This window comes from Podarcis erhardii, assembly GCF_964252035.2.
Source record: "Podarcis erhardii genome assembly, chromosome: 10".
NCBI classification, from domain to species: Eukaryota; Metazoa; Chordata; class Lepidosauria; order Squamata; family Lacertidae; genus Podarcis; species Podarcis erhardii.
Genome location: NC_138500.1, coordinates 12,047,270 through 12,068,702, shown reverse-complemented (window position 1 = coordinate 12,068,702; position 21,433 = coordinate 12,047,270). Strand labels below are relative to the sequence as shown.

The following is a 21,433-nucleotide window of genomic DNA, read 5'->3' as shown; positions in this document are numbered from 1 at the left end:
GGTATCATATGACTTGGGTCAAGGATGGTTGTCGCAGGCCCCTTGGCTTCTTCAGGATCTGGTATGGTTTGGCAGCCCCATTAGGATGAGCAGAAGCAGGAAGGAGATGAAGCAGAATAGGGTGGAGATGAAGGCTGCTCCCAACAATGGAGGATGGAGGTTCTCCCCTTTTGACTCCAGGAATCAGAGACGTGATCTTCCAGCTCTGTCCACCATCCGTCTAGCAGAGTGCAGAGCCTCTTTGGAGAGGACTCCTCAACCAGCCCATGGGGTTGTTGAGCAGGGGCCAGGATGCAGTTTTGTTACCCAGAACCGGACACCACCTCCGCCATAAACATGATCAGATGCATCAACCCAATGCTCATTTGCATTCCTGTAAAGTGAGAGTGTCTTGAAAGTGAGCTCACCACACCACATCTTTAAAAGCTGGGTGGGGAAAGGCGTGGCATCAGTTGGGACATCTCTGCTGCTTTCGTTCAGCTCTGAATCTCCTGCCTTGCTTGCATACCTGGGCCCTGTGCTTGCCGCTGAGCCTCTACCCTTACCAGCATGAAGAAAGAACTCTTTCTTAACCTCTGTCATTGTGGTTTGGGCAGGCACAGGGCAGTGAACCCTCCTGTTGTTGTTGTGGACTGCAACTCCCATCAGTCCCAGCTGGTTGGGTCAATGGTCAGAGATGCTGGGAGTTGTAGTCTAAAGAATTTGGTGGGCACCCCACAGGTCGTCTCTGCCTTAGGTGAATGGGCAAGCTTTTGCACAGCCCCAAACCTTGTCCAGTCCTGCCAAAGAGGAAGCCGTAGTCAGGTGGGGCAGAGGAAACAGACAAGCAAGTTTCAGCCACAGGTCAAAGCTCCTGGATACAAGAGTGGTCTCAGGGCTAGTCTTTCAGGACCCCGGTTCTTCCTGGGGAAAGCTCTTTTATACTTCCTGGTTTGGGCAACCTCCACAAGGGGTGCCCCTTTGGGAGGAATACAGAGCCTTAAAGACTCTGGTTGGGATCCAGCAACCTGCCAGCTCTCCTTGATTGGCTCCCAGTACGTTTCCAGGCACAATTGTTGGTGCTCACCTTTAAAGCCCTAAATGGCCTCGGCCCAGTATACCTGAAGGAGCATCTCCACCCCTATTGTTCAGCCTGGACACTGAGGTCCAGCGCCAAGAGCCTTCTGGTGGTTCCCTCACTGTGAGAAGCCAAGTTAAAGGGAACCAGGCAGAGGGCCTTCTTGGTAGTGGTGCCCACCCTGTGGAATGCCCTCCCGTCAGATGTCAAGAAAATGAATAACTATAGAATTTTTATAAGACATCTGGAGGCAGCCCTGTTTAGGGAAGTTTTTAATGTTTGATGTTTTATCGCATTGTTGATATTCTGTTGGGAGCTGCCCAGAGTGGCTGGGGAAAGCCAGCAAGATGGGCGGGGTATAAATAACAACAACAACAACAACAACAACAACAACAACAACAACAACAACAACATATTATAATTATAATTATAATTATAATTATAATAATAATAATAATAATAATTATTATTATTATTATTATTATTATTATTATTATTATTATTGCTTGCCCAGTGTGTTGCCCTTCCACGTGAGCAGGCTCAGTGGAGCATGATAGTATAGTGGTACCTCGGGTTAAGAACTTAATTTGTTCTGGAGGTCCGTTCTTAACCTGAAACTGTTCTTAACCTGAAGCACCACTTTAGCTAATGGGGCCTCCCACTGCCACCACTGTATGATTTCTGTTCTCATCCTGAAGCAAAGTTCTTGACCTGAGGTACTATTTCTGGGTTAGTGGAGTCTGTAACCTGAAGCGTCTGTAACCTGAAGTGTCTGTAACCCAAGGTACCACTGTACTGCTGGGCTGGTTCCACCATTGAACCATAGAATTAATGTCCCCATGGGTCCATTTTTGCTTGCTCCCACCCCTTCCAACAGGTGGGCAGAGAAATCAGAACCCCCTTTGCGCCGGGCTGGGGGAAGAGTTTGGATTGGATGCAAGTGTCCCTCCACACATCCCGGTTGAGCTGCATTCTCTTGCCTCTTCTTGCAGTGTGACGCCAGCCTCCCTCCACTGGTGTGGACCTCCCACTTTCTCCAGTGAGAAGGCCCAAGCAGAAAGTCCCCATAATGGGGCATTGTGGCGCAAGGCTGGGCCGTGTCAGTCCAGGATCTGCCAGATCTGGCCCTACTGCCATCACATGGCAGCACTGGGCCCAATCTGTGTGCCAGCTTCCACCCTAGTCAGTGTTCATGGCAGGACTGCAGATATCACTCCCTAAAGCCCAGCTGGGCCGTTAGGGGGGAGGTTAGCCTTGCTCCTTAATTGGGTATAAAGAAGACAAGGAAGCCAGATGTCCTGCAAATGTCCAGGGTTGCTGCAGGCCTGATTGTAACCAAGGGAGACTGATAATGTCTTTATCCCTGCCTGGAGGCGATAAGCAGAAAGCCCTGCCACCCCTTTCTTGCCCTGGCCTCCCTCCTAGTACTTTGGGATATGACTGCAAGATTACAACATGGAAACTGCAATCTTTGTTGGTGCTTAATCGCTTAATGAACTATTCACTTTGCCTAAGTAGCTGCATTGTCAGCGCCTCTTGTCATCTGTCCCAGCTCTAACAGCTGGCCTAGGCAAAGCTTGTTGTCCAACAACTAAAGGCAGACGCTGTTCCATCTTTCTGCATGGATTCCTGCCTTCAGAGAGTCAGTGAAATGCAGGGGCTTCTTCATTCGCTGCGGAGGGAAAGGGAAAGCAGAGCTTGGTACCTTTCTCTGGGCTTCTTAATGCCGTTCCAGAAAGGGTTGCTCATTGATGAACAGTGTGACGCCCATTCAGTTCCTACTCAAATGTTTTCAATGAAACTGCTCCAGCACAGAGAAGGGCACAAACACAAGAGTCTCAGAATGGAAGGGGGCCTTCACAGAATCATAGAATTGTAGAGTTGGAAGATGGGACCCTCTGACCACACGCCGTCGTCCCACCACCAGTCTCCTGGCTCTGAGCCTTCTTCCCCTGGTTGGGGGTTCCCTTGGGGGTTCCCCAGCTGCTGCCTTTCACCACTCCTCTGAATCCAGTCAGTCCATGACACCAATTGACCACAGGTAGATGCCTTCGCTGTACTCTTTCCAGCACCTGCCAAAGCCATTTCTGTTTAAGCAAGCCTACCCAGCTGCATAGAGGGATGCGGGTGGCACTGTGGGTTAAACCACATAGCCTAGGAATTGCCGATCAGAAGGTCGGCGGTTCGAATCCCCACGACGGGGTGAGCTCCCGTTGCTCTGTCCCTGCTCCTGCCAACCTAGCAGTTCAAAAGCACGTCAAAGTGCAAGTAGATAAATAGGTACCACTCTGGCAGGAAGGTAAACAGCGTTTCCATGCACTGCTCTGGTTCGCCAAAAGTGGTTTAGTCATGCTGGCCACATGACCAGAAGCTGTACGCCGGCTCCCTCGGCTGATAAAGCGAGATGAGCACCGCAACCCCAGAGTCGGCCACGACTGGACCTAATGGTCAGGGGTCCCTTTACCTTTACCTTTTACCCAGCTGCATAGATTGATGGGGCAGTTGCCCTGCACCTCCCTGGATGCGGGTGGTCCTGTGGTCTAAACCACCTAGTCTCTTGGGCTTGCCGATCAGAAGGTTGGTGGTTCAATTCCCCCAATGGGGTGAGCTCCCATTGCTCTGTCCCAGCTTCTGCCAACATAGCAGTTTGAAAGCACACCGGTGCGAGTAGATAAATAGGTACCCCTGTAGAGGGAAGGTAAATGGCATTTTCATTTGCTCTGGTTTCCGTCACGGTGTTCCATTGCACCAGAAGCAGTTTAGTCATGCTGGCTGCATTATCTGGAAAGCTGTCTGTGGACAAAGGCCAGCTCCCTAGGCCTGAAAGCGAGATGAGCGCTGCAAGCCTATAGTCGCCTTTGAATGGAATTAACTGTCCAGGAGTCCTTTACCATTACCTTTTACCTCTCCCTAATGAGCTGGCTTTCAGCAAGGAAGCCAATGCTGTGTAGAGCTGCCCCAGGAACTGCTTAGAGAGCAGGGCAGCACTGTTCTCCTCAACAGAAACCTTCAAAACATTACAAGTGTACCATAGCAGTCACGAGGTTAACAAAAGGAAGGCCCAGCAGAAACTGAGACGGAGAAGCAAGACAGAAGAAAAGCCAGAGAGAAAAACAATCTACAGGTATTTACTAAAAAAAAAAAAAAAAAAAACAGCTTTTACTATCAAGAAGTTTCCGTTGATGTTCCATCAAAATCTACTATCCTGTAACTTAAGTGTGCTAGAGGAAGTCCTGCTCCCTGAATCAACAGAGGACATTGGCTTTGCCCTCTTATGATGATAGATGTTTTGCAGCTTCATAATATCCTGCACTGAGACAGGTAATTATCAAGGGCTCTCCTACACTGTTGCATATTTCTTGGGTATGTTGTTCCTAAATAGGAGCAGAGGCAGGATGAGATGGAATGAGTAGCCAATGGGCACTTGGGGAGGTATGGGGCTGAGGGCCATGTAGTCATATGGGACACTCATGATTACCATTCTCGAGGTTCCACAACAGAGGACATGCTTTGCATGATTAAGATGCCAAGTTCAATTCAATAAACCAGCTTCCATCCAATTAGAAAATGGAAGCCGTGGGAGTTTGCGGGCCTGCAAGTGCAGGGAAACAAATGCTAAGGTGTGTGCGTTTGACCCTGTGATCATCATCTGAGGCCCTTCTTCGTGTGCCCCCTCCACAAGAAGTCCGGAGGGTGGCAACACGAGAACGGGGCCTTTTCTGCAGTGGCTCCCCGCTTGTGGAATGCTCTCCCCAAGGAGGCTCACCTGGCGCCATCATTAAAAATCTTTAGGCACTAGGCAAAAACATTCCTCTTCTCCCAGGCCTTTGGCAAATTAAACAATCTACGGCCTTTTAATCTGGGGGTTATTTTGTTTGTTTGTTACTACATTATGTATTTTTGTGTTTTTATATTGTAAGGCCCCCTGTGATCCTGGGATGAAGGGAGGGACAGAAATTTAATAAATAATAATAATTTGTGGCAGCTGTTGCACATGTGCAGATTACAGCTTCCTTGAATGGGAGTTTGCGGGCCTGCAAGTGCAGGGAAACAAATTAGGTAGTCCTCATTGGATGATGAATCCCCTGCTCCCTCTATGGTATAGTGTTTCTCAAACTTGGGCCCCCCAGCTGTTTCTGGACTGCAACTCCCATAATCCCTGACCGCTGCTTCTGCAAGCTAGGGATGATGGGAGTTGTGGTCCACCAACAGCTGGGGACCCAAGCTTGATCTCCTTGAAAGAAAACTGGGATATAGACGGAATCATAAATAAACTCTCTGGATGGCTGCTTCCTTGGTGCAACATTTAGATTTCCTGGGCACAGCCCAAGGTGGTAGCCAAGGGGGATAAGCTGCCCCCCAAACCAATAAAAAAATATGCATAGCTAACTGAGGCTCTGCCCCAGCAACAAAAGGCCTGCCCCCCCCCAACAAAAATCCTGTCTACTCCCATGGCACAGCCTTTTCCGTTTATTATTTTTGGCAAGAAGGCGGTTCAGTGATTCAGTAAGGCCGTGATGTGCATGAGTGCTCTTCAAAAATATGTCTTATTGCCCTAAAAGTCAAAATGTTGCTTTAAGGTTCGTTTGTGTTGCTTTCCCGGCCTTTCCTCTCCTTCTAAGGATAGCTGTGACGGTGATGCTAAATCCCTGGCTATCTGAAGCAAATTCTACATCAGGCAGAGTCACTGGGATGAAGGCAGAAATCAAGTGGAGGAAATAAAGAACCTCCAATTTGTAAATTCCTCTTTGACACTGTTGACAACTTTCTAGCAGGCAAGCTGGATTTCTCAAGAATGAAGAATTGTGGTCTCAGCAGGGTCATCTATGGAGGGTGGGTTTTTTCTCAGAAGGCTAGTAGGAGATGGGTGATTGACTCAGTGGGTATGGTAAACCTGTTGAGGACTGTTAACGACTGCAATTAGTCCTACAGGAAAAAGCAAGGGATAGTATGCAGATGACCATACACATTAGCATATGTAATGAGAAAAAGAATCCAATATCTCTATTCAGACCAGGTCTCTCCATAGTTTTCAGTTTAGTAATAAGTTGTAATTCAGCAACTTCTCTTTCAAGGCTGTTTCTGAAATTCTTTTGTAATAAGACAGCTGCTTTGAGATCCTGTATTGAATGTCCTGGGAGATTGAAGTATTCTCCTCCTGGCTGCTCTGTCTTGTGATTCCTGATGTCAGATTTATGTCCATTTATCCTTTGGCGTAGGTCAGGTACGTCCAAGAGGTAGATCGTGATCTACTGGTAGATCACTAACATCTGTGGTAGATCACTGGCTCCCCCCAAAGAAGCTCAACAACTTTGCCCTGCACCCCCCAAAAACGAGGCTTTCCTCCTCCCTAAAAAAAGCTCAAAAACTTTGACCTGAACCCCCCAAAAGGGGGTAGATCACTGCCAGTTTTTAACTCTGTGAGTAGATCGCAGTCTCTTGGGAGTTGGCCTGTTTGTCCAACAAAGAGAGCTGAAGGGCACTGCTGGCATTTGATATCAGTTTGTGGAAGAGAAAACCAGCACTTGGTTTTTGTGTGTGACACCTACAAAAGACAGGCCAATTTCCCTCGCACTCAAGGAAGACGATTACCAGACTGGGGTGCTAGTCAAATCACCCCTCGTTCATATTTGAAGGACCTCAGTCAACATTTGCTTTCCTGGGGAAATCTTACAATCATAAATGCGCTCAGGATAAGGCTCTGGTGAACCTCCACAGGAAGTAAATTTCATAATAATGGAGCAGGTGCAGAGAACAGTTACACTCCTGACTTTTTGTGTGTAGATCATATTGTTCCCTGGAAAAAAAGGTAGACTATTGGAAAAGATCAGACTGAAATTTTCAAATACGACATGGAAAAATCGACCCATCACAAGTCCATGTGTCAAGTGTGTGATTCTTTGGAAGAAAACATTTGAGTATTCTTTCTTTCTTTTTTGAGCTCTAGCTATCAGTTTCTATTTCCACAGCAAACACCACAGCGATAACAACTTTTCTAGGCCCGAAGAGCTATTGACCACACCTTTGTTTCCCAAAGGTTTGATTCTTTAAACACTTGGCATTACAGAGTCCTTTAGAACTTCGATGCAGGAGAGCACAGCGATTACCAAAACTAGTCTCTGCAACATTCTTGGTTCCCAGCAAACAGTTTTAAAGCACTTTAAAAATAACATACTAACACACATGTATTTTTCATAACTGAATAAAATATGTATTTTTAACAAGCATTTTCCCTTAATGTGCTTGTCACTCTTCAGGCTGCAACAAAAGGTTTGGCTTCATTCTTCTCCCGTATAAAAGGAACAAGCAAGCAAAACACAACACTAGGAGGAATGTGGAACAGAGCAACCAAAATGATGGGGGGCCTCGCTTCAGTAGCACTGTTTTGCATGCAAAACGTCCCAGGTTCAGCTCTTGGCATCCCTAGGCAGGGCTGGGAAAATCCCCAGTCTGGAATCTTGGAGAACCACTACCAGCCAGTGTAGACAAGACTGAGCCAGCAGGGCCAATGGTCTGACTCAATAGGAGGTGTCTGCCTGTGTCCCTACATTGAGAGTTGGCTAAGCTCATTTACGGGAAGCAGGTGGCGCTGTGGGTTAAACCACAGAGCCTAGGACTTGCTGATCAGAAGGTCAGCGGTTCAAATCCCCGTGACGGGGTGAGCTCCCATTGCTCGGTCCCTGCTCCTGCCAACTTAGCAGTTCGTTAAGCACGTCAAAGTGCAAGTAGATAAATAGGTACCACTCCGGCGGGAAGGTAAACGGCGTTTCCGTGCGCTGCTCTGGTTCGCCAGAAGCGGCTTAGTTATGCTGGCCACATGACCTGGAAGCTGTACACCGGCTCCCTTGGCCAATAAAGTGAGATGAGCGCCGCAATCCCAGTCGGTCAAGACTGGACCTAATGGTCAGGGGTCCTTTACCTTTAAGCTCATTTTGCTTGTGAAAAAGCCATGTTGTATTACAGAAGAGCCGTAACTCAGGAGCACAGTATCTGCTTTGCATGCAGAAGGTACCATGCAAAGCCTCCCTGCTTGGATCCTTGGAGAGCTGCTGCCAGTCCGTGTTGGCATTATTGACTACGCTCATTCGCAGACCGTCCGCGGACTGGATTGAGAAGGCGATTGGGCTGAATCTAGCCCCCGGGCCTTAGGTTGCCTACCCATGCCATAATATCACAGAATGATCACTTCTCTTTTTAAAAACGTGTTTATTTTTTATTTCAAAGGACTTTAAACTAGTGCAATCGGACTTCTCCCCTCCTGCGCCTCCCCCCAATCTCAAAGGGGAGCTACAGTGGTAATAATAATAATAATAATAATAATAATAATAATAATAATAATAATTTATTATTTGTACCCCGCCCATCTGGCTGGGTTTCCCCAGCCACTCTGGGCGGCTTCCATAAAAACCAGAAATACACTAAAATATCACAGATTAAAAACTTCCCTGAACAGGGCTGCCTTAAGATGTCTTCTGAATGTCAGGTAGTTATTTATCGCTTTGACATCTGATGGGAGGGCGTTCCACAAGGCGGGTGCCACTACCGAGAAGGCCCTCTGCCTGGTTCCCTGTAGCTTTGCTTCTCGTAATGAGGGAACCGCCAGAAGGCCCTCGGCCCTGGACCTCAGCGTCCGGGCAGAACGATGGGGGTGGAGACGCTCCTTCAGGTATACTGGGCCGAGGCCGTTTAGGGCTTTAAAGGTCAACACCAGCACTTTGAATTGTGCTCGGAAACGCACTGGGAGCCAATGTAGGTCTTTCAAGACCGGTGTTATGTGGTCTCGGCGGCTGCCCCCAGTCACCAGTCTAGCTGCCGCATTCTGGATTAGTTGTAGTTTCCGAGTCACCTTCAAAGGTAGCCCCACGTAGAGCGCATTGCAGTAGTCCAAGCGGGAGATAACTAGAGCATGCACCAATCTGGCGAGACAGTCCGCGGGCAGGTAGGGTCTCAGCCTGCGTACCAGGTGGAGTTGGTAGACAGCTGCCCTGGATACAGAATTGACCTGCGCCTCCATGGACAGCTGTGAGTCCAAAATGACTCCCAGGCTGCGCACCTGGTCCTTCAGGGGCACAGTTACCCTATTCAGGACCAGGGAGTATTCAGGACCTGGTACCTCAGGTTACAGACGCTTCAGGTTACAGACTCCGCTAACCCAGAAATATTACCTCGGGTTAAGAACTTTGCTTCAGGATGAGAACAGAAATCGTGCTCCAGCGCCACTGCAGCAGCAGCAGCAGCAGCAGCAGCAGGCCCCATTAGCTAAAATGGTGCTTCAGGTTAAGAACAGTTTCAGGTTAAGTATGGACCTCCGGAAAGAATTAAGTACTTAACCTGAGGTACCACTGTATTTCCATCAGGGAAACATGAATGCTTGCACTGACAGAGCAATGTCCTTGGTGCGTTGCATCGGCTATCACCCACCTTCACCCAAAACCATTAAAACAAAATAAAAAAAATCCTTCCAGTAGCACCTTAAAGACCAACTGAGTTAGTTCTAGGTATGAGCTTTCGTGTGCATGCACACTTCTTCAGCACGAAAGCTCATACCTAGAACTAACTCAGTTGGTCTTTAAGGTGCTACTGGAAGGATTTTTTTTATTTTGTTTTGACCATGGCAGACCAACACGGCTACCTATCTGTAACCAAAACCATTAAGTTCACAATTGCTTTCAACGTTTCCGCAGTATGGCAAAAAAATTCTGAATGGTAACTGCTGGGAATTAAACTGTGTCCTACCCCACTGCAAAACACTCTAGGCTCTCCCCTTCTTTTCTGTTATACTAGGAGAATCCCTGCTGCAGGCCTGTGTGAGGAGCCCTGCCAGGGACTTGTAAATACCCCTGTTTAATAAACCTGTTACACAACCAACACCACCCGCGAAGCTTGAATCGAGTAGCCAAGGTTCAACACACAACAGAAAGACATTGTTAGTGTTTGTTTATGGAACACACAGTGGGGGGGGGGAGCTCTGGCTTGGAGTCAGAAAAACCTAAAGCTGGCATTGTTTTATATATCTGCATTGATCAGATGGTTGCAAATAAAAGCTGTGGCAATTCTTCCCCACCTGCCCTGAGGCATTAGGGATGACTCTGCACAAAACCTGAATTACAAATACCCCATTGTTCTTTTTCCAGATCCAATGGGAAGGGAAACCGATAAAATCAGTTCCGCTTTTCAGCTGTGAAGGAAATAAGCAACTATCTTATCTTTAAAAGACATCTGAAGGCAGCCCTATTTAGGGAAGTTTTTAATATTTAATGCTGTATTGTTTTTAACACTTGATTGGAAGCCGCCCAGAGTGGCTGGAGAAACTCAGCCAGATGGGCGGGGTATAAATAATAAATTATTATTATTATTATTATTATTATTATTACCCCTTCCATGAAACCTTGGAGAGGCGCTGCCAGTCAGTGCAGAATAGACAATACTGAGCTAGATGGACCAACAGCCTGAATCATTTCAAGGACGTTTCCTACGGCTCCTCTTCTCCGCAGACCCCATTCATGCTCTAAATTGGCCTGAGCATCACTGATCGCAGCTGGTCCTATTGCAACATTCAGAGCTGTTTAGAACAACTCGCACCTTTTAGAAATCATAAACAGCTAACGATCGAAGAACTTGATGCATGCGGAGATGACGCTAAAATACTTGGCTTTTTATTGTTTCCTAGACTCGGACCAGGGAAGCTAAAAAAACCATACAGGACTGAAAAAGGCACTGTGCGTTACAACATGAATGGATACTGCCCTCTGGCGACCATGCAAGGAGTAGCCCACTTCCTCCTTTCAAAACGCAAAGCAACCCAGTTTGCAAAGGTGATTCAGAGCACCCCTTCCAGCTGACAGTCAGGCAACTGCAGGTGCAATTGCTGGGGTTACCTGTGCGGTGCCTTGTGATAAGATCTTATCAGAAATACATCTCACCTGTGCCTTTCTGGGAAGATGGTGCAAACATCCCGGTTTTTGAAATCATAGGTTTATAGGGTTAGCTGGAGAAATAAATCACATCTGCTCTCTATCCAGATGCAATGCAGCAGCCAGGAAGATCACAGCTGGGCAAACCCTTTGCTGTCAGCAAAACTCCTATGCGATTCATCCAAGATCTAATAAAGATCAAGGCGAGGGGAATGGGGAGTCAGGGGCTCCTCAAAACTCCTTCCAAAAGAAAATAACCATTTGCAAAGCATTTCTGGAGCTATTCTCTCTCTTTTTTTGCTGAGAAGCTCCTTGCTGAAAACGCAAACCTGGTAGCCATTTGTCATTGCCTTTTTGATGCAGGTCCTGTTCCCACAGGAATGCCTTTCTTCTGATCTTCTCCAACCACCCTCCCCTCTAGTCTGGCTCCCAAGACCCTGCCTACACCTGCCTGCTGCCCTCAGAGGGCAACTCCTATCGCCCCTGTCTGCAGGCCCTGGAGGCTCGGAACGATGGGAGCTGTAGTCCAGCAACCTCTGGAGGGCACTAGGTTGGGGAAGCCCAGGCCACACACACCTCTCCCCCTTCCAATAATTGCCAATTGATAACCTACTATTAATCCAAGACTGGCTACCAAAACCCGCACAAATGTGGCAGTATAACTCGGGATATAACTTTGGGACATGTGTGTAGGGGGTCTTCTGATCCATGGCAACTGGAGGCAAGTCTCATCTCTCTACTCCATGGTGGAAGACAGGAGGGACTGCAGACTCAGAGCTGGCTTAGTAGCAAAGATGCCAACACATAAAACAGGGGAAGGGGCACCTCTGGCCCTTGAGCTGTAGACAGACTACAACTCCCATCGGCCATGGCAACAGGGGCTGATGGGAGTTGTAGTCCAACCACATCTTGGAAGGCCACAGGTCCCCCATCATCTGAATCAGATATAACTAGCTAATAGACAACACTTCTTTAAAAGGTTCCACAGTGCTGAGTGGGACTTGGCATGCCGTTCAGAAAGCGGCTACGGCTAGTGGCATGCTTTGCACAGAAGGCCTTGGGTTCGATCCCTTGCATCTCCAGTTAAAACAACAACAAGACTCAAGGAGGAGAGTCAGAAGAAGAAAGAGGCTGCCTGTGAGAGTATTGGCTGAATGGTCTGGCTCAGCGTCAAGGCAGTACTTTATATCCCTATATCTACATAGCATCGAAGGAAGCCTGAATTAAAATTCACTTTGTTTTGATATTGCAACGAGCATCACTTTCCTGTTTGGTATTGCACCTCTACAGATTAACAGATCAATGTGTATCAGACAGACAGTCATTTTCAAAGGCGGACCTGTTGCATAATCAAGGGATCACTTTTGACAGGATGACAGTCCCTAGGATTTTCAGAGAGAGAAGGCACCAGCTATGACGATCTCAATCGATTTGGCTCTTAAAAGAGGCTGGCTATCCCATGGGAAGTTTCGGTTCAGGAATGCGACCAGGCCGGCTTCCGTTTGGAGACAAAGGCCTTGATGCCCTCCTGCCCATCCTGCAAGGCCAGGTTCTCCACCATGACCCGGGAGGCCGTTCTATAGGCAGTGCCAATGTCCTGCTCCATCTGTTTGTAAAAGGTGGATTTGCCCAGAGCCACGACAGGCCGGCTGCTCTCGCATATCCTGCGGGCGATTCTCAGGGTCTCGTCTTCCAGCTTGTCTTCTGGGACCACTTTGCTGATGAGCCCGTGCAGAAGAGCCTCCTGGGCGGTCATGGGCTCTCCCGTCAACAGCATCTCCATCGCAACCTGGAAAGAATTGTCACAAACAAAGAAATTAAGGGCCAGGCGGCCAGAGTGGCGAATGCAAAATGTACAGTGGGCCAGATTCTGCTCTCTAGTCTTCATCCAGGTGAGCAAGAATCCTGATCAGATTTCAAGGACGCAGTTTCCAAAAGCTTGGGTCGCCAGCTGTTCTTTTGGACTACAATTCCCATTGTCTCTGACCACTGGTCCTGTTAGCTAGGGATGATGGGAGTAGTAGGGGTTTTTTCCTGAACCCCCTGGCTGTGTCCTTCTGTTGGAGGACATAGTGGTGTATAGGGATGGAGAAATCCATCTACTTTGGTTTCTCTCATTTCTCTTTGTCCCAGTTTTAAGTACAGTTCTCCACATCAGCTCACAATTTTCTTTTGAAGTCCTCATGAAAATTCACCAGCATTTGAATGCAAAATTCTCCAAATAGGCATGTTTGTTTGCAGTTTTGCCTAATATATACATTTTTTTGCAAATCAATTTCCCCTAATGTAATGCACCTTTGTATGTTACTTTCCGTAATGCATGCACATAAGTCCATTTTGGCTCAACTGGAAAAGATGAAAAAAGATGTTTCAACTGTCCAAAAACAACCTGAGACCCAAGTGTGGGAAGCTCTCTTCTAGTCCGTCAAAAGAATTTGAGGGAAGGTGTGAAGCAAGGCATGTGAAGAGAGTGGCCTGGGGTGGGGAGGGAGAGTGATGAGGGCCAGGCAGAGAAGTTTGGAGGGCTCCATTTGGACCTCAGGTCCCCACTCCTGTACTAGGAAGATCATAGTATTTGGTTGGGAGCCATAGTATATACATGTTGGGAAATCCCACGGGATGAAAAAAGAGGAATGAGCCCCACATGGATGACTGGCCCATGGAGACCAAGTCGCTGTACACATACTGCGAGACCACACGCAAATTCTTACCGTTCAATAATTAGTGGGGCGAGCCCAAAACTTTGCTGCCCAAGGCAGAACAGCAAATGTCTCCCTCCCACCTTGCTCAACCGAAGGCTGACCAAGTTATTTTAGTGCACGAGGCAGAATGTCCCACAAGCGTGCCTTATCCTATTTATGCATAGGATAAATAAATGAAAACTGCTGCCTTTTTCAAGACATCTTAAATCAGCTGCCTGAGGCAACGGCCTCACTCTGCCTAACGCTTTGGCCGGCCCTGATAATGGCACGTCCACAGTTCTGAAGCCCTTGTAGTTCAGGCACCAACATGACCACTGTGTTTGGGGACTATCTGCTCACAGCAAGTAGAGCAAGTGAACAAAGTACGGCAACAAAATCCTTCTTTTGAAGAGCCCCACCTTTCTCGGGAGAGATCTCCCCAGGGCTACTCCAGGCGTTGAGCAGAACAGGCCGACGTTCACTCCCGGTGTGGCGAACCTGGATTTCTCGCTGGCCACAGCAATATCGCAGCTGGCCACCAACTGGCAGCCGGCGGCCGTGGCCAAGCCGTTGACTTTGGCAATTACAGGAACAGGTAGCTTGGGGAGCAACGTCATGACCTGTAAGCAAGCAGTTTTTTTTAAGTGCTGGTGCTGACCTATAAAGCCTTACAGGGCTCAGGACCACAACACCTTAAGGACCGCCTCTCCTCATATGAACCGACCCAAATCCTGCATCTCAGGCCCTCCTCTGTGCCCCCACTCCCAGAGAAGTTTGGAGAGTGGCAACACGAGCAAGGGCCTTTTCTGTGGTGGCTCTCCATTTGTGGAATGGAGAGGCTCACCAGGAACCATCATTGCATGTCTTTAGGCAGGCCTCCAGCCATTATTAGACAATCCATGGCTTTTTAAATGGAGGGGGGGCTATTATGATGTGATTGTTTTAATGCCCTTATTATTATGCTATGTGAATTATTTTGTAAATGTTGTACACTGCCCTGGGATCTTTGGATAAAGGGTGGCATATAAATCTTATTCTTATCATTATTATTGAGGAAAAGTGTCACCCGTATTCTTCTAACGACAAGATCCTTTATGACTTTCATTAAGGCAAATGAACGCATTTAATAATACAACACCGATGCATTGCTAGTCTAATACAGAAAACATCTCAAATCTATGGCCCCTAACCCATCTCAAAATTATGCTCAGACCATCCTGTTCCATGTTAACAGTCCTCCAATACTATTCAAGGGGCAGGTCGTAGCAGTTGGGTCTTCTAGGTATCAAGGTAACTGGCTACACAGTTCCTTGCCCTTGCCAACACTCAGCCAGATGTTATTCCATTGATTCTACCTTCAGAAAGATCAAGCAATGCTTTATCGTTTGTGTTGTTGATGTTTTGAGCAGACCATCCAATTAAAATTTTGTGGCATGATGGGAAGCCGATGAACTGCCCCCAGGCAGGTGAGCTCTTTAGCAGTGGCGGCATCAATGTGAACCATCTCACCTCAGAGCAGGTCTCAAAGACTTCTCTGTGGTGCTTCTCACCCTTCTCAAACGCCAGTTCCTTCAAGTCGTGCCCAGAGGAGAAAACGGGACCTTCTCCTGGGTGGGGGAAGGCATGTGAAAGGAAGCAAGAGAATTTTATGTGCATCTTGTATCCTCGACATGACCAAATCCTTGCCAAGAAAACGAGAAGCCGACACACACATTACTGCAGAGATGGGGAACCTGCAGTCCTCCATTTCCTGTTTGTTCAGCATGCCCATGGTTCACTAGATGCCAGGACCAGACACCCACCTACCCTCCCATTCTGAGGGGGAAAGCCCTGTTCATTTTGTGGAGGTCTGCCTCTTTTGTTCTTTTAGATGTGGCAGCCATTTTGTGTTACGCCACGCACTGCGCCTTCAAGCAGCTGCCATTTTGCAGTCTGGTACCCACTGACGCCCCTCGCCTTCAAATAGCACAATAACTTCTGGTGGCAAAGCAAGATGGAAACGTAGCCAAATAAAGAAATTGTAAGGATGCTTTAAAAGCAGAAAGGAGAGAGAAATTGTCCGAAGAGGGGGAAGAAATTAAATATGATCTGATAGTGAAGAGATGTAGGAGAGGGTGGAATCTGGGGGTGAATAGATGGAGGTGTCAGAGATGGAGTGAAGACAAGTCTCTTCTTAGACAAAAGACTGTTCAAGGATGACAAGGTGGCACAAATACTTTGAATGGTTTTGTAAGATCAATTTCCCCACATTATTATTATTATTATTATTATTATTATTATTATTATTATTATTATTATTATCACTATTACTATTATTATCTATTAAATTTCTCTATGACCCTCCATCCAAGGCTCACAGAGCGGATTACAATATATAAAACTGAAATTACATACCTACCCTCATACTGTAGGTTTGATGAGCAAAATACCTGAAATTATAATGACTCTCAGATCGGTGCTTTCAATATCACGCAGAATATCCTCACGGAGGGAGCTTATCATGGAGAGCGAAAGTGCATTTCTCTTGAGAGGATTGTTCAAAACAATATTCCTGTGAAATATAATTTTTATGAGAGACTCTTTCATACGTAGCTGTCTGCACCGTGTTAAGATTTGTGGGTAACAAAGGATTGGGTTGTATCAATGTGCTTGTAACCTCTCCGGTAAAAATATGATTCACATTACATCATGAAACGGTGGGCATGCATTCACACTAAACCATGGTTTGCTTCTAACTGTGGTTTAATGTGATTTGGCAGCTAGACTGGAAGTTGCGTTGCAGGATTTCACAGAGGGAAATTTCCAGTCCAACCCGGAGATGGTAGGAAGCGAACCAGTGACCTTCCACAACCCATGGACCAAAAATGTAGCTCTCTAGCCTAGCATCCAGAGACATCAAATTTGCATCCCATAAATATATGTTAACTAGCTCACATGGTTGCGAAGAAAGTTATTTTTCTCTCTCCACCAGATAAAAAATACCTAACGAACAAGCAGAGCTGCCAACAGCCACAAAGCAAAAGAACATTAAGTATACCAATTGCGGTTGTTTAATTTCCAATAATTCATAGGGTTGGACATGGTCTTATTACACCAATATACAGTGGTGCCTCGCAAGACGAAAAGAATCCGTTCCGCGATTCTCTTCATCTAGTGGTTTTTTCGTCTTGCGAAGCAAGCCCATTGACGGCTTAGCGGCTTAGCGCTATTAGCGGCTTTTAGCGGCTTATCGGATAGAAGAAGAAGAAGAAGAAGAGTTTGGATTTGATATCCCGCCTTTCACTCCCTTTAAGGAGTCTCAAAGCGGCTAACATTCTCCTTTCCCTTCCTCCCCCACAACAAACACTCTGTGAGGTGAGTGGGGCTGAGAGACTTCACAGAAGTGTGACTGGCCCAAGGTCACCCAGCAGCTGCATGTGGAGGAGCGGAGACGCGAACCCGGTTCCCCAGATTAGGAGACTACCGCTCTTAACCACTACACCACACTGGCTCCCAGATAAGCGGCTTAGCGGCTTAGAAAAAGGGGAGGGGGAGGAAAAAAACCCCGCAGGAACTCGCAAGACATTTTCGTCTTGCAAAGCAAGCCCATAGGAAATTCGTTTTGCGAAGCACCTCCAAAACGGAAAACCCTTTCGTCTAGTGGGTTTTTTGTATTGCGAGGCATTCGTCATCCGGGGCACCACTGTAAACTCCTACAAAGTTAGTTAATTCTACTCTGTCAGTTCCCATATTCTTACTATCTAGTCTTCAAATGTAGGGGGGGAAAGAGTGTTTTAAAAATTATATGAGTACAGTGGCACCTTGGATCTCAAACACCTTGGCACTCAAAACAACTTGGAACCCAAACACTGCAAACTGTAAGTGTTCTAGTAATTTATTTCTTGCTTGCAGAACTTGAGAGCTTTGTAAAGCCTAAAGCCTCCTAGGCTGCAGCACAAAAGGAAGCAGGCCTGCGTTTTTGGTTCAGCTCCAGTTTTATTTGGGCAATAGGGTTTTCAAAGTCCACCGTTAAAGTGCCACCTTTGCCCCTTGCCCCAGTTCAGCTCACGCATATATATTCTGTAAACTACCATGCTCAGCGGCAGAACATATCAACATCATCTGCAGGTAGAGCACGTTTGCCCAGCAGCAGGAACAACAGAATTTTGAAGTCAGAAGAGGTCCCCAAAGGTCATCCAGACTAGCCCTTGCTCACTGCAGGATCTTGCCCATTCTCTATGCTCATATGTTTAAAAGAGATGAAGCGGAACCCTCAAAAAAGTCATTCGCGCAGCATGAGGGGCGGGGGAACATGTTCCAGCTGTTGCTGGAACCCAACTCTCACCAGCCTCGGCCAGCATGACCAATGGTCACGGATGGCAGGAGTTTGCGCCCCCCCAAAAAAAAACTAGAGGAGGGTCAGTTTCTTCACCCCCTCCCTAAGCAATTCCCCTGTCCAAAAAAATGCCACTCACTCTCTTTCCAGTTGACATAAAAGCTCAAGGGACTTGGAAGGGACTAGAAACTTGACCCTGGCAAAGAGATGAGCAGTTGGTAGGGAGGCGAACAGGCAAACCTCCCTAACCCAAATTCTCTGGGTCCGTTCGTGCGTCACAGGCAGTGCGGTGCAGTGGTTAGAGCGTCGGACTAGGAGGTGGGAGAGCAGGGTTCAAATCCCTAACCAACCTCACGGGGTGATTGTGAGGATGAAATGGAGAATGGTGCACGGGGCGAGAACCGTGCATGCCAACCTCCTGGCGCTTTTGGGAGGGGAAAGCGGGACAGAAATGCAAATAAACAAGCCCGTTCTTCCTCTGTCCGGCCCACCTGATCCCATCCTGCTGCCACGTGCGAGTCAGCCTCGGCTCCGCGGGAACTTGCTGGCACTGCTGCCTCCGCCCGGGCGCGCCGCCGCCCCTTGTTAAGGCGCGCTGGGTGCGGAGCAGCGGCTGCGGGAGTTGCGCGCTGCAGAGCCCGACGCCTCTCGCGAAAGCAGCTGCAGCCATTGCGACCTCCCTCCCTGTCCGGGCCGGGGGCGGAGCAGGAGGAGGAGCGCTTCTGCACTCTGCTGACCCCTGCCGGCTGCCAGCCGAAAACTGCTTTCCTTTTCCCCCTTTTTAAATAAAAATTTAAATCTCTTAAAATACTATACTATACCAATCTTTAACAATTTCGATTAATCCCTTCACCTCCCTCCCCCACAACCCAGTACTTCCTTCCACCCGTGTGCGATCTTCTTTACCTATTATTTTTTGTTATTGTTGCGTTATTCACTTTATTTGTTATTCCATCCTTGACATATTATCAGCCTATCTCCTTGAGCCTTTTAAACTTTTTTCATGTATTCCTTAACGCATTCCCACTCTTTATTAATTTTTTGATTAGAGTAGCCTCTAATTGATGCTGTTGATTTTGCCATTTCCGCGAATTCAAGAAATTTGGTTCTCCATTCTAATAATTCTGGTATTTTATCAGTTTTCCAATTTTTTGCCACTACAATTCTGGCTGCCGCGATTGCGTAAAGGAATACATTCCTTTTATCCTTAGGGATGTCACTTGATACCAAACCCAGCAAAAATGCCTCTGGTGTTTTAAAGATTGAACTCCTAAATATTTTTTTAAGCTCTTCATGTATCATAATCCAGAGCTGCTTTTCTACTACTGTAGTGGCTTTTTGAAAAAATACGGTAAGAATTTGATCACGCCGCATGCCAATTTTTTTTTATTGCTAAGAAATACATCGGAAAACCAAAAGAGCGCAACCAGGATTGTCCTTGTTGATGCTCTTGTTCTCGTTTTGAAAAAGATCCGTATCCATATTCTGCAAACAAATAAACGAAAATATTTCAATAATATGCTATTCAGGACTGGATTTAGGTTTGATGAGGCCCTAAGCTACTGAAGGTAATGGGGCCCTTTGTATGTCCAGCTGTCCTTTGTCAACAACAAATTGTCACTGTTTTTTGTGTTGAATATATGCTATATAGTAATTTATGGACCTAATAGGTATCTAAAGCCATTGGCACACAACAAAATATGTATTTTATCAAAGTAATTGTTGAACTGAAATACAATTAAGAAGAAGTGATATTTTAGGTATCAGGTTAGCAGGCCATTGCTTACATCATAGGAGCCTACATGACACAAAACACTGTTCCTGCATGTAGGTTTTATTTTATTTGTTTTTTATCTTATATTTTGGAAATATACATCCAGGTTTTTTTTTTACTTCAATTTTTTGAGGGCCCCCCCAAGAAAGTGAGGCCCTAAGCTATAGCTTGTTTAGTTTATACATAAATCTAGCACTGATGCTATACACATACTATATAAAATGTTTAAATGTTTCTTTTTCCTTGATTCACGCTTGCCATTCTCTCCTCCCACACCGGTGGGGCATGCCCCACCCCCTTTGAGAACCACCTATACTATGTCAGGAGCTCGTCCTACACTCGAGTAGGACCCTGGCAGAGACACATGCCCGACTGGCACGTTCTCTCCCTCCTGGTCGATCGTTTGGGAGCTTCAAAAGCTTTCTTCTGCCTGAACATCACAGTGACCGATGCCAACAGACACTGGCACACTTAGCGATCCGCAGAGTTTGCGCAGCTTTTCGTGACAGACCTCAGCAATTCAGCATTTTGGCTAATCTACTTTATTTACATATAAACACACACAGAGCACTGCAACATGGCTCCCTCGCTCTCTCTAGCATCAGACAGCAAAGAGAAAGAACAAATGACAATAGTCCCACTTCACGGAACACAGTAGCACAAACATCCTGTGGGCTTATCCACACTTAGAATCATAGAGTAAGGGGTCCCCAATGGTCATCTAGCCCAACCCCCTGCAATGCAGGAATCTCAGCTAAAACATCCAGGACAGATGGCCACCCAACCTCTGCTTGAAAACCTCCAAGGAAGGAGAGCCCATCACCTCTTGTAGAGTCTGTTCCCATGTCAAACATCTCTTACTGCCAGAAAACTCTTCCTGGTGTTTAGTCGGAATCTCCTTCCTTGTAACTTGAATCCATTGGTTTGGGTCCTATCCTTCAGAGCAGCAGAAAACAGGCTTCCTCCATCCTCCATGTGACAGCCCCTGAGATATTTGAAGATGGCCTTCATATCTCTTCTCACTCAGCTAAACAGCTGCAAATACAGTGGCACCTCAGTTGTTGAAAGTAATTCGTTCCGGAAGACGGTTCGACTTCCGAAATGTTTGACAACCGAGGCGGAAATGGCCGCCTGCAATTTCAATTGATAAGCTGTTTGACTTCTGAGGTGCGTTCAAAAATGGAAGCAATTACTTCTGGGGTTTCAGTGTTTGGGTTCTGAAACATTCGGCTTCTGAGATGCTCGAAAACCGAGATTCCACTATACAGTACAGTGGTACCTCTGGATGTGAACAGGATCCATTCCGGAGCCCCATTCGCATCCTGAAGCAAACGCAACCCGCGTGTGCGCAGGTCACGACTCGCTGCTTCCGCTCATGTGATTGACATCATTTTGAGCGTCTGCACATGCGCGAGTGGCGAAACCCGGAAGTAATGCGTTCCGTTACTTCCGGGTCGCCGTGGAGCGTAACCTGAAAACGCTCAATCTGAAGCTACTTCAACCCGAGGTATGACTGTGCAGTGGTACCTCGGGTTACATACGCTTCAGGTTACAGACTCCGCTAACCCAGAAATATTACCTCAGGTTAAGAACTTTGCTTCAGGATGAGAACAGAAATTGTGTTCTGGCGGTGCGGCAGCAGCAGGAGGCCCCATTAGCTAAAGTGGTGCTTCAGGTTAAGAACAGTTTCAG

The 21,433-nt window shown here is 47.0% G+C and overlaps 1 protein-coding gene across 1 annotated transcript; it reads right to left on the bottom strand.

Annotated features, from left to right (window-relative positions):
* Window positions 1-10,691: 10,691 nt before the first annotated feature.
* Window positions 10,692-18,652, bottom strand: ECHDC3 (enoyl-CoA hydratase domain containing 3). The gene is made up of 5 exons (XM_081880178.1): window positions 18,459-18,652; window positions 16,082-16,203; window positions 15,162-15,259; window positions 14,072-14,272; window positions 10,692-12,760 (listed from the first exon to the last, which is right to left on the bottom strand). The coding sequence occupies exons 1-5, from the start codon at window positions 18,635-18,637 to the stop codon at window positions 12,446-12,448; spliced, it is 915 nt and encodes a 304-aa protein (XP_081736304.1). The 5' UTR covers window positions 18,638-18,652; the 3' UTR covers window positions 10,692-12,445.
* Window positions 18,653-21,433: the final 2,781 nt, after the last annotated feature.